General features: G+C 48.3%; 1 protein-coding gene across 5 annotated transcripts in view; it reads right to left on the bottom strand.

Annotated features, from left to right (window-relative positions):
• The window catches only part of CAMKK2 (calcium/calmodulin dependent protein kinase kinase 2), a 71,112-nt gene that overhangs the window by 32,648 nt on the left and 25,939 nt on the right, over window positions 1-12,525 (bottom strand). For all 5 annotated transcript variants that reach the window (XM_061603044.1, XM_061603042.1, XM_061603043.1 and 2 more), the window contains exons 2-4: window positions 9,686-10,250; window positions 3,492-3,539; window positions 1,199-1,252 (exon numbers count right to left, since the gene is read on the bottom strand). In XM_061603044.1, coding sequence (XP_061459028.1) covers window positions 1,199-1,252; window positions 3,492-3,539; window positions 9,686-10,201 — 618 coding nt within the window. In that variant the 5' untranslated portion in view covers window positions 10,202-10,250. The remainder of the gene's footprint in view (window positions 1-1,198; window positions 1,253-3,491; window positions 3,540-9,685; window positions 10,251-12,525) is intronic.

The raw sequence follows: 12,525 nt of genomic DNA, 5'->3' as shown, positions 1-12,525 counted from the left end.
CAGATCATCAAAATAACCCTTTCCCTTAGAAAAAATAAAAATTGCAGGTAGACAGGAATATCTGTCATTCATTCCCCCCCCTTTCTGAGGAGCTCCTAATATGAGACATTTTTTGGTGGGGACGGACAAGGTTTAGATCAGGGGAAGAGCTCTACCACTGGAAGAAAAGGTTAAAGAACCACTTTTCCGATCTTCAAAGCGGCGTTATTTAGTTAAAAAAACCCACCAGAATATTTTAATTATTGGTTCTTAAAATTAATTCATTAAGTCACTAGAAGAGACCCTTGTGAATGAGGTGACTAACAAATAATAATAATAATAATAATAATAATAACTACTGCTACTCTTATTACTATTACCACTACTACTGGTCTACCTTAGCTGCTTGGTTTTATTATTTTTGTTCCTCTGTTGCTATTTCTTCAGAAGGTGAATATCCTGCCTTTTCATCATAATAACCCAAGAGCAGCCACGCAGCTGCTCCTTCTTGGCCAATAGAGGGGGCCAGGCTGACTTCCCTGTTGCTGCGATGCTCTTCCTTGGAGGAGGGAGGCCGTTGCAACCTCCCAGTGGCCCTTGGCAGATAGCAGAGGCCAGTCCCTGCTTCCCTTTAGTTCTGCTACCGCGATGCGGGGGAGGGGCAACTTGTTGAGGTTTTGCTTTACATTTCTACTGTCAGCTGCCCCAGGAATGTTTTTACACTGAAGAGCAGGATATAAGCATAATTAAATTAATAAAAAATGGATTCCACCACCCCTAGCCGCGGTGGCACATCTAGTTTGGCACCATGTAGGGATTCGAACTCAGCTCTCCTGCATCTAAAGTCCAGCGGTCAGATCACTACGTCACCCTGGATCTCTCTCTCGTAGGGCTTGAGCCAAGGGCTCTCTGCTCTCATTGTCGTTGGTCAGTGTGGGCTGGTCCATTAGGGAGAAGGGGACCCTGCCCCACTAATCTAAGTCTGCCCCCCAACTGCTTCTTTACACCTTGCCCAGCAGATGGCTGTCACCTTCTTCCTTTTTCGTCTCAGTTTTGCCCTTGCAGAACTCAGCAGGGAGCAAGATGGGGGCAAAACTAAAATGAGTTGGCTCCGCCTCTCTTTGGCTCTGGCTCCTCCCTTCCGCCCCACCAGTCCCAATGGGCATCAGCCGCCACAGCTATAGCCCACCATCCCCCTGGCACGGAGCACATTACTCACATAGTAGGTGTTGTCATTTTCATTGTACGCCAGCTTCACGACCCCATAGGAGCCCTACGGAAATGCAAAACAACCCAAAACATACTTCAGGTTAGGTAACCACACTAAGCATACAGGGCCTCCCCAAATACTAGCATAGGGACAGGCGAGGTCAGGTCTATGGTGACGACGCAATCTGTTAACACAATTTAATTCCCATGCGCTTAAGTCAGCGTTTCCCATCATCTGACACCTAAGAAACTGGGCCTTTTCTTTTTTCCTTAATTAAAAACGGAGATACTCTACACTTATGTACGCTCATAATGACATTTAGAAGAAATAACAGCAAAAAAGTAACCATGATTGGGTCTTACATAGTTTACATACTTGGGGAAGCACCACAGTAGCTCAGTGGCAGAGCATCTGCCTGGCATGCAGAAGGTCCCGGGTTCAATCCCTGGCATCTCCAGGTAGACTGCCTGCCTGACATCCTGGAGAGCTGCTGCTGGTCAGTGCAGACAATCCGGATGTAAGAAGGGCAGCAATTTCCGTTCCGACCTATTTTCGTCACTATCCGCACTGTTTCGGTTCCATGCAGTTCAGTTTCCACCAAATACGACGGCCTTCGTCTCACTGAGCACTATTTCAAGTAAGTTATGTAACTATTGACATAACGTACATTCATTTCGCTGTAAAAGAAACGTCAAAACAACGTCCAAAAAATATCGTGAATTATGAATTGTTTGCAGGCTTAAAACAGCAACAATGATGTCAGTGGATACCGACCAAATTTGCTTGACTGATTTCCACTCCTGACCACAGACAAACACGCGAACGGTGGCAGTTTCCGCTTCCTTTTCTGTCAGAATTCTCTCCAACATCCCTACTTGGTAGAACCCGTTTTTCTATGTTTCCTGTGAAACACAAGTACAATTTCTTGATCACATTCCCAGAATGGGAGCCTCTCCCTTTGAAACTCCGGAGATGCGTCGGCAGCTGCCTTCTATCCAGTCAGACGATGGCTTCATCTCGCCCAGGATTGTCTTGTTTGGCTAACAGCGGCTCTCCAAGGTCACTGGGGAAACAAGGATCTCTCCTATCACCTGCTGCAGGAGAGGTTTTCTTTAAAAATAAAAATTAAAAACTGGAGGTGCAGGGGCTGAACCTGGACCTCCGGCAGGTGCTCTGCTGCTGGGCTGTGGTGACTCCCTCCTGGGATGGGCCAACTCAGAACCTCACCTCCTGGAGCTTCAGCCTTCGCGGCTCAGAGAGTGAAGGGGTTGAGATTTCTGAGTGGCGGGAATACTTCTGGAATACTTTTGCACCTGTTCAGCTGCAGCCGAGTCCAGCAGAAGACTCCTTATAGGAACGTCGTCCTCTACGTACTTAATCAAGCCATTGGTCCATCTAGCTCAGTACTTCCTATACTGATTGGCAGCAGCTCCCAGGGTTTCAGGCCAGGGCCATTCCCAGCCCAACCTGGAGATGCCGGGGATTGAACTGGGGACCTTCTGTGTGCAAAGTGGATGCTCTTCTACTGAGCTACGGCCCTTCCCCAAACACAATTCATCCTCCCTGTTGGGGAATCCAGCCCTGGTCTCCTGCATGACCAGGAGGAATATTTACCACTGTCTATTAACAAGGAAGGCCTATGCATGCTTACTAGCCCTCCAGGGATGGCACTGTTGCACTAGATTGCCAAGGACAGGGGAAGGAATGGGGTTTGCCACTCCAACAGGCTCAAGATACATCTGCTGCTCAGCAGGGCACACTTAGCCATTTCCGTGGCACAACTTGAGAAGTGCTGACTCGAAAGCTTTTGTATACTTGTGGGACATGCAACAAACCGTTGCAGAAAGGAGCACTGCTGTTCACCATTCTAGTCAGCCAGCCATGCCCTCCTCAACAATACTCCATTCCATTCCCCCTCCCCGCCAGCCATCAGTCAGCATTCCATGGCCATTCAGGATGCTCATTTTTCACTGGGCTGCGCTTAAGAGCTTTTCACCAAACTTTTCTGTACTTCTGCAAAACCTAAGAGTCGTTCCAACACCATCCAAGTCTGCTGATATGTCTCAGCTGTGCATGGATGCTGAGATTTTGGCTACATAAGCATCAACATTCCAATCTGAACACTGGAAACAGGAGGAATCATCATGGCCAGGTGTACAAAAGAGAGGAGCGGATCTGGGTTTTGGTTTACCAGCTGCCCTTTCACAACCTCACCTCTCGCAGATGGGTTTACAATTTCAGGTCCAACCCAGATAACTGATGCATACAAGTACACAAAGATTAAAAAAGCTGAAATAATCACCTTTCCAATTTCGTCTTTCAGTGTATATTGATTTAGCTGCACGCAGTCCTAGAAGAGAAGAGGAAGTCAGAAACAAAATGAGCCCAAAAGGACAACATTTATATATGCTGCATTTGTCACTTAGATGTAATAAGCATGCATTTCTTTCACAAGTGGGAACTGCAACAAAATGTCGCAGCGGGAAGTCTTGCTGTTCAGGCTCTCCAACCACTATACTGCACTGCTCAGTCTTCCATTCCCCCACCCCCCACTCAGTCTGCATCCAGAGTCAAGCTTGCCAAGTCAAGTTTAAGATGTTAGTTTTGGTCTATAAGCCCAAAGTGACTCGGGATCAGGATCTCCAAGGGACTGCCAAGGTCTATACAGCCTACTGACCATGGTACAATCTACAGGGGTGCATCCAGTTGGGGTCCAGAGGAAGGGGGCTTCTCTGTCATGGTGCCTACCATGTGGAACGTTCTGACTGTTGAGATCAGGCAGGCACCAACCAGGGTGTGTTTCTGTTTTCAACAGAAGAGGTCTCTGTTTACCCAACCTTTCTCTGATCATTAATAATCTTAGTTACTGGGACGTTTTTACTGCTGATGACCAATTCTTCTTTTTTTAATTGTTGCCTATTTATAATATGAACCACTTTGGTATGTCCTTTGTAAATGAAAAGCTATATAGAAATATTTTTAATAGATAAATCAATAAAATTCTGTGTCGACTGAGCATGAGCTGGAGATTGGGTTCTCCAGCCTTAAGGTTTCCCCCCCCTAAAGATTTGTTTGCACTTCTGCAAACTTTGGAATTACCCCATTCCTGTTAATACCATCCAGGTGCCAATTAGGCTAAATAAGTCATGGCACCCACAGCCTGAACATCAGAAATGGAAGGAGTCTGGTCACATCCATAACATTCATTCAAAGCACTCTTCTTCCACTTTAAGAATTATGGCTCTCCCACCTAGTTCCCCAAAAAAGAATCCTGGGAACTGTAGTTTGTTAAGAGAGCTAAGAGCTGTTAGGTGACCCGTATACTACAATTCCCAGGATTCTTTGCGGGGGAAGCCAAGACTCTTCCAGTGGAAGAAGAGCACTTTAAATGGAGTACTTTATGTGGGATTCAAATAGAAGCAATTAAAATTCAATTAAAAATATCTAATGTGACCTTCAACCACAAATCCATAGGCACATCACGGGCCAGGCAAATAAAGCTTGCAAAACACTGGTGGTCTGCAGACCACAGTTTTGGGAACCCCTGTTCTAGATGATGTGGCTTTGCGGACAAGTCCATTTCAAGTGCTGATATGGCCTCTATCAGGGGTGGAGAACCTGTGGCCCTCCAGAGGTTGTTGGACTACAGCTCCCATCATCTTTGACCACTGGCCACGCTGGTTGGGGCTGATGGGGGTTGCAGTCCAGCAATACTGGAAAGCACTGCGTTGGCAACCCCTGGTAATACTGTACCTATATTGACAATATTGGCTTATTAATATTGTATTGTATATATAATATTGGCGATAGGGATGCGACATAATCCTTTTCCCGCCCCACACTTAGGAAAGGAATGCATTTTGAGTCAAAAAGCCACAATGTTTTAAGACCCAGGGTTCAGCAGGTGATTGCTGCAGAGGAAGAAAATGTTTAGTAAATCTCTATAGTGGAGCCAATTGCTTATTAATCAGCTCTGATTAACCCCACCAACCACCAGGTTCAAGCACGCCCAAGAGAGAAGGCAACCTCTTTGCATTTTGTACAGCCACAGAACTGTCTGTGTTCTCATCTAACCATCCCGCAGAAGAGCAGCACCTATCTGCATCCTCCTGAATGGAGACTACAAGGTCCAAAAATCTTAAGGCTTAATGCACCCAGGAGTGGGGAGCTGGTCTGGGATTAGGTTCTCCAGCCACCGGACTCTAGGACCTAACCTCCTGTGGCCCTAGCACTCTGGTTCTTTGGCAAACCTTGACAGACTGAGGTCTATGGGTGGGTGCGGGTATCAAAGGTGACATCTGGGCTGCAATGCCAGGTAGCCTGCACACTGTCAGCTGACCCCCACTAGCCAATCAAGCAGCACCAGGCGCTATAAAGCCAGCACCAGGCCCTATAAAGCCAGTTCATCAGTTTGGGCAACTCACAACTCAGTGCAGCAGTGCAGACTTCTGGTGCTGGGACTGCTGCCGTCATTGGACCTAACTTTTGGCCTGGAAGCTTTGCTCTTGGTCCTTCAAAACCTGATCTGCTCCCCTCAAAAAAACTGACTTTTGGGCTTGACTAGGAATGAGCAAATCTGACACAAATCTGTTCACTTCCCATCAGTTTCTCACTTTTCCAATCTTAAATTCAGTTCTCTGTACGTCCACATCAGCCTGGACATTTTCTGCCAAAAAAGTCCTCATGAACATTCATCAGCATTTTAGCACAATGTTTTCCTATTATACACATTTTTGTATGCATTTTTCCTAATATGTGCAAATTCAATCAGTTCACCTTTGAATACAAACTGCATTGCATTTCTCCCCCATGCCTAGCCTCTGGCCCCTGGGCTGACAGCTGGGTTCCCTAGCTAACAGTTGGAGGAAAGCCCTGCCAAGACTTGGTAACAGGCAGAGGTAGCCAATGTGGTACCCTCTCAGATGTTTTGGACTCCAACTTATCAGCCCCAGCCAGCGCGGCCAATGGTCAGGGATGACGGGAGTTGCAGTCTACAGCATCTGCAGGGCACCACATTGGCTACCCCTGATGTAAGGACACAGGGACAGCCCTGCTGGACCAGACCAGAAGGATCCACCAGGGTGGGGCTCAAGAGCCAGGCATTCCCCTCTTGTTTATTCCCAGCATATGGCATTCAGAGGTAGACTGCCTTTGAGCAAAGAGGTTCCATTTGGGCACCAAAGCAGCTGAGAGGGTCACTTCCTTGAGTACATCTAAACCTTTTAAGAGGCTGCCATCCAAGCTAGCAGCCATCTGCATATCTAGCGGCGGTAGATTCAATAAAAAGTCCATTAAACAACAGAAAGGGAGAAGAGGCAAAAATATGCTTGACAGCATAAGCTAGATTCTTCGGGCAATAAAACGCCATTTCCCATTACAGCTGTTTATTGCCACTTGTGGATAAAGTAAATCTCCTTCAGCTCCTAACAATAATATTTGAGTTTTATTACCGGGAAGCGGGGGAGGAAGTGGTAATTTCTCTGCACACAGATGCTGACGAGCAACAGATGTTAAGGAAACTGAGCCACACAGTAATGGAGGTGGGACGCCAAGGCAGTCGGAAAGCAAGAAGTTGTAAAATGTGTCTTCCCTGCATGCGTTAAGAGCACCGGCCTCCTTTTATTACGTTTTAATTTTATGGCCTGTTGTTTGCTCGAGACAGATCTTGGGCACTAAATGGAGACGAGGAATGGCTACAGGTATTTCACCACCATCATCATGCATCCCTCTGTTATTCATAGGCACAATTCCAGTAGTGTTGTGACAATTTCAGAAGTGCAGGGTCCCTCTGTATTAGTCACAGCCACACACCCTCCCCTCATTATGTGCTCGGGGGTTGAGAATGAGATCTTTGTTAATGCCTTCTCCCACAACAACAGACATCTCTAGGAGCCAATAAGCATGAAAATGGGAGGTGTTGGCTACTGAGAAGAGTCTTCTCGGTGGCTGACTCAACTCCTTTCACTCATATTGGCTCCAATCAGCAGGAAAGGACAAGGAAGCATGTTAGAAGACTCTTCTCAGTGGCTAAAACACTCCCCTTTCAGGCTGATTGGTTTGTAGGATGCTGGAGACATAGGGACCCTGCTGAGACCCTGCTCCCAAAAAAGTAAGGGGTCTAAGACCCCTTGAGATCCTGGATGACTAGTCCATTCTTTAGTGTACTGCCTTCAAGTCGATTCTGACTTATGGCGACCCTATGAAGAGGGTTTTCATGAGGCTGAGAGACAGTGACTGGCCCAAGGTCACCCAGTGAGCTTCGTGGCTATGTGGGGACATGAACCCTGGTCTTCCAGGTCGTATTCCAACACCTTAACCACTACACCACACGACTACACCCCCACACGATTTCCATTTAGGCCCCTATCTGAACTATATATTTAAGGCAGGATCATACCACTTTAAGCAGTCATGGCTCCCCCCCCAAGAATCCTGGGAACTGTAGTTTGTGAAGGGCACTGAGAGTTGTTAGCAGACCCCCTGTACCCCTCACAGAGCTACCATTCCCAGAGTGGTTTAATAATCAATCCCTCTTCCCACGGAATTATGGGAATGGTAGCTCTGTGAGGGGAATAGCACAGTGGGGAGGAGAGCCTGGCTGGGAGTCCAAAGTCTGTGAGTTCAAATCCCTGCTCGTGTCTCCTAGGTGTCAAGGGCCAGCTAAAGATCACCCCACAGGGAGTGGCTCAGGTTACGTGCCCTGCCACCTGTGCAGCCGTGGGCAAGCTGCAGAGTCCCAAGGAGACCAGTTGCCCCCCAGCCGGCAGTTGTGGACAAGGAAGGGGCTGGCTTGTGCAGCTGTGACAAGCTGAGCAGGCCCTAGCCAGCTGGGGAGGACTAGCCTCAGAGGGAGGCAATGGGAAACCACCTCTGAATACCACTTACCATGAAAATCCTATTCGTAGGGTCGCCATAAGTTGCGATTGACTTGATGGCCGCCCAACAACTCTCAGCACCCTTCACAAACTACACTTCCCAGGATTCTTTGGAGGGACGACCCATGACTGCTTAAACTGGCATGATACTGCTTTAAACGTACAGTGCAGATTGGGCCTTAGTCTGTTCAAAAGAATGAAGTCAGCCTTTCCCAACCTCGAGCCATCCAAGATGTTTTGGACTATACCTCCCATCAGCCCCAGCCAGCACAGGCTGACGGGAGCTGTAGTCCAAAGCATCTGGAGGGCACCACGTTGGGAAAAGCTGACTTAGGTTGAGTAGGTTAAAAGAAAACATTAAAAATACCGACTGGATTCTGAACCAAACCGAACCAATGAACAGAACATAGCATGGCTGTACTGCTGGGAGTTGTAGCCCAACACATCTGGAGGGCACCAGGTTGGAGAAGTCTCGTGTAGGTGAAGACCCTCCCCACCCACTCAGCCCTCCTCCTCCTCCTCTTTTTTCCGTGCCTTCTGAACCAGCTTTCCCATCTGCTGCAGAGATTTCAAGCCGGGAGCTGTATTAGCCTAAGTACATCTTCCTTTCTAATGCATAATTGAGAAAGAGCCGCTGGAAGCCTCAGTGCCGTGCCACCTCTGCTTTCAACCAGCTGCCGTTCTCACAGATCATGCAGCTCCATATATGGCTTTGGAAAAAGCATCTGATGTTCTTCCTTGCCCGTCTTCTCCTCCCCCCTCCAACGCCTCGCATCCATCGCCAACCTAGCACATCGCTTCTACAACAACAAACAACAAAAGCGAACATGTAATCCAGGGACAACGCATTCACACGGCGGCTCAGGCTGGCGCAGCTGGTTCTCCTGAAAGCAGCAAGAGTGGGCAATGACCTGGGTCCCAAAGCTTTCAAGAGCTCCCGCAGAGAGGTCCACAGAAGCTGGACAAAACCTTCAATTAAAAGTGGCACAAAAAGGTTCCCCCGCTCCCCTGCTTTCACTTTAGATCTGTGGTGAGCAGCTTCCCTTTATTGTTGGACTACAACTCCCATCATCCTCATTCCTGGCAGTCGGCCATGCTGGCTGGCTGGGGTTGAGAGGAGTTGAAGTCCAAAACATCTAGGAGGGCCTCAGGTTGGAGAAAAAAAATGGAAATGGCCTGCCTTCAAGTCGATCCCGACTTATGGCAACCCTAGGAATAGGGTTTTCATGGTAAGCGGTATTCAGAAGGGGTTTACCATTGCCTTCCTCTGAGGCTGAGAGGCAGTGACTGGCCCAAGGTCACCCAGGGAGCTTCATGGCTGTGTGGGGATTCGAACCCTGGTCTCCCAGGTCGTAGTCCAACACCTTAACCACTACACCACACTGGCTCTCCAGGTTGGAGAAAGCTGTACTAATACAATCCCATACAAATCACGAGAGAAAAGCTTCTATTTCTGAAATTATTCCATGACTCCACACCAGAACTTCTTGACTATTCCCAAAAACACCACCACCATCACCACTCCGCAACTAATACACAACGGCCTAGGATAGTTTGGTTGCCTGTACAGAACCACGGACCCACCATTGGAAACTGTCAAAAAAGCAAATGCTTCCCTTACCTGCAGTCCGGTGATAGAAACTCGGTGGGATTCTATCGTCGGCCTCCGGGGCAGACGAGGAGAAGAATGTGGAGACGTGACGGGGGAGTAAGGAAGAGAAGGGTAAATGTACCGTCCGTTAATGCCCATGGAATTCCCAGGAGACTGGACAGACTGAGACCTTTCTTGGAGAGAGAGCTTGCGACTTGAAAGGTTCAGTTTGGTTCGAGGTTCCCTCATCTCTTGTGAGGGGCCCCCTGGGACACCTCCAAGAAAACCTTCTTCTTCAAGCCCTCTGGGGTCCAGCACCACCGGCTGCTCCTCACATGGCTCCATAGGTTCCTCGTCCTCCTGGGCATGCCTTGAAGTTGAGTCATACTCTGTCACCACCACAAAGGAATCCATCGCGGCCACGCAGGTAACTTTCAGCGCCAACAAGCACTGTGGAAAGCCGGGAGCCTCCTGGCGCTTGCCAAACGGTTCATTGCGGAGAAAGAGCCTTTCAGTAGCAGGCCTGTTGGAGACGCATGTTGGCATGGTGCGCTTCCCGGCTTCATCCCAGCGGTGCGGCTGGATCCATTGGAAGCTTGAGCAAAAGAGAGGCAAAGGCGTGAATGGAGCGGGTGAGCACTCTGATCTTACACAGCCAGATGGATTTGTCAGTCTTGTTGGGAAAGGCAAAGAGTTATGGGGAACTGTTGTCCCATAGCAAGGATGGGAAACCACAGAGGCCAAATGCTGCCCTCCGGGCCTCTCTTATCTGGCCCATGGGACTCTTCCACCACCACTCCCAGTTGCCTGGCTGAAATGTGTCTTTGAACTCTGATGACACTTCTTGCTCGCCTAGATGGAGGGGGGATTCATGTGAGCGTGTAGAAACTCACCCACTATAATTTTACGATAAGTGAACATTAAACACATGGCTCCATCCACTTTTGTTTCTGGCCCTGCCCAACACAAGCTCCCAGAAGGCCGCCTAGAAGGGAACGCGGCCTTCAAGCTGAAAAAAGGTTCCTTTCCTGGTTCTTGTCCCAAAACACCACAATAAGGCTTCTCTATCAAGTCAACAGAGAGATATCTATTCAGGGAAGCTCAGATGTGGCTTTAGCAGAGGGTTAAGACGACTGGGGTCGTAAATGCAACAGTCTGCAAGAGCAGGATCTGGAATGCAAGACTGGACAGTAGCAACAAAGATGCCCTGACAAGTCTCCACACCCTTTAAAACAGCTAGACACAGCAAGCTCACTCGCGGGACTCTCACTCTACACGGGATGACTGCACTTGGAGGAGGGCATTTCGGCAAGAAGGCTGCAACGGCTGGCGCCGATGGAGGTGGTCTTGAGCCCTTGGTGACCGGACAGTGACCTACCCCCCAGGCTTGCCCCTCCTTTGCTGCCTCTCCCGTCGGCCTCTCAGGTTCCCAGTGTTGCAGCCCATTCTGGGGGCAAGATGGGGGCAACAGATAGAAACTCTGTTGCCCTAACATCTTGAGTCAAGGGGGCTGGATCCTCTTCCCCCTCTCCTGGTTAGTTCCAGCTCACTCGTCCCCTCTGCCTCCTTGTCTGTCAAACACGCCCCCCCCTCCAGACCCTGTAAGAACCACAGGGCTGACAACACTTCTGCATCCCTGTCCTATAGGGTGGACTGGAAAAAAAATTACAGCTCAGGAGCTTTCCCAAGACCAGGAGTGGAGAATCTAGCTCTCCGGCTGTTACTTTTCATAATGCCATTGTAAAAAACTATGGTGCAGCTGCGTTCGGAATACCGTGTGTACAATTCTGGTCGCCTCTCCTCAAGTAGGATATTGTAGGACTGAGAAAGGTTCAGGAAAGGGCAACCAAATTGATCAAGGGGATGGAGCGACTCCCCTAAGAGGAAAGGTTGCAGCATTCGGGGATTTTTAGTTTAGAGAAAAGGTGAGTCAGAGGAGACACGACTGACACGACAGAAGGGTATAAACAGGCCCTCCCTTAGCATGTGCAGGGCCCGGGGTAAAAGCATAGTTGCCCCCCTCCATTCTTCCCCCCCACTCCCTCCCTCCCTCCCTCTCTGTCTCTCGAGAGATTTTATTTACGAATATATGTAATTATAATATTTACATATCATCTTCATTATTCCCTTTGGAAAATAGTGACTGGTGCCCGTTTTGACAGATGTGGGAATAAGGCTAAGAGAAAACGACTTTGCTAAGGTATATTTTCTTGGCTGAGCTAGGGTTTGCACCTGGATTTCCCATATTCAAATAAAATACTTTTCAGTAGCAAATACTTTTCAGGAGAGCACAGTGATGCTTTATCCTCACATGTCATAATATTGGTAAGTTTTGCCTATAGAATTGTCACTAGAATTTCAAGAACCTGGAGTCAAGTTTGTTTCTATTGATATATTAACTGCATTAAAAATATCGGGTTTAGCAAGTACATCTAGGCCAGCATTAAGTTCTTTTTGAAACATTTTGTTTCTGTGATTTCTTTTTCTCCAAACTGAAAGTCAAATATTTGTATTCACAGAATGATAGTGAAGCAAATGGTTGCAGTTTCTTACTTTTTAAGTGAGATCGACTGATTATACAGCACAGCAATGCACAGTGCTAGCGTGAAACACATCTAAGAACAGCTGAGTTATCTGAGCGGCAGTGGTGGCGGCTTGTAATTTTAGCGGCTGGGAGCTGCTGCGGCTACTTTTTACGCGCAGCTCCTATTTGCAGCCTTAAGCTCCAGACGGCGGCGGCGGCCGTTCGTATTTTCAGCCGCGGTGTCCCAGTCAGGCCGCTAAAAATATGAGTGCCACCGCCGCCTGAGAGTAACGGAGCTGGAAGCAAAGGGGCAAAAAGGTTGCAAGGAGAGCCACAGCTGCAGACT

This window comes from Rhineura floridana, chromosome 19 (assembly GCF_030035675.1).
Source record: "Rhineura floridana isolate rRhiFlo1 chromosome 19, rRhiFlo1.hap2, whole genome shotgun sequence".
NCBI classification, from domain to species: Eukaryota; Metazoa; Chordata; class Lepidosauria; order Squamata; family Rhineuridae; genus Rhineura; species Rhineura floridana.
Note: the sequence above shows the minus strand (reverse complement) of the source record. Positions and strands in the feature narration are given on the sequence as shown.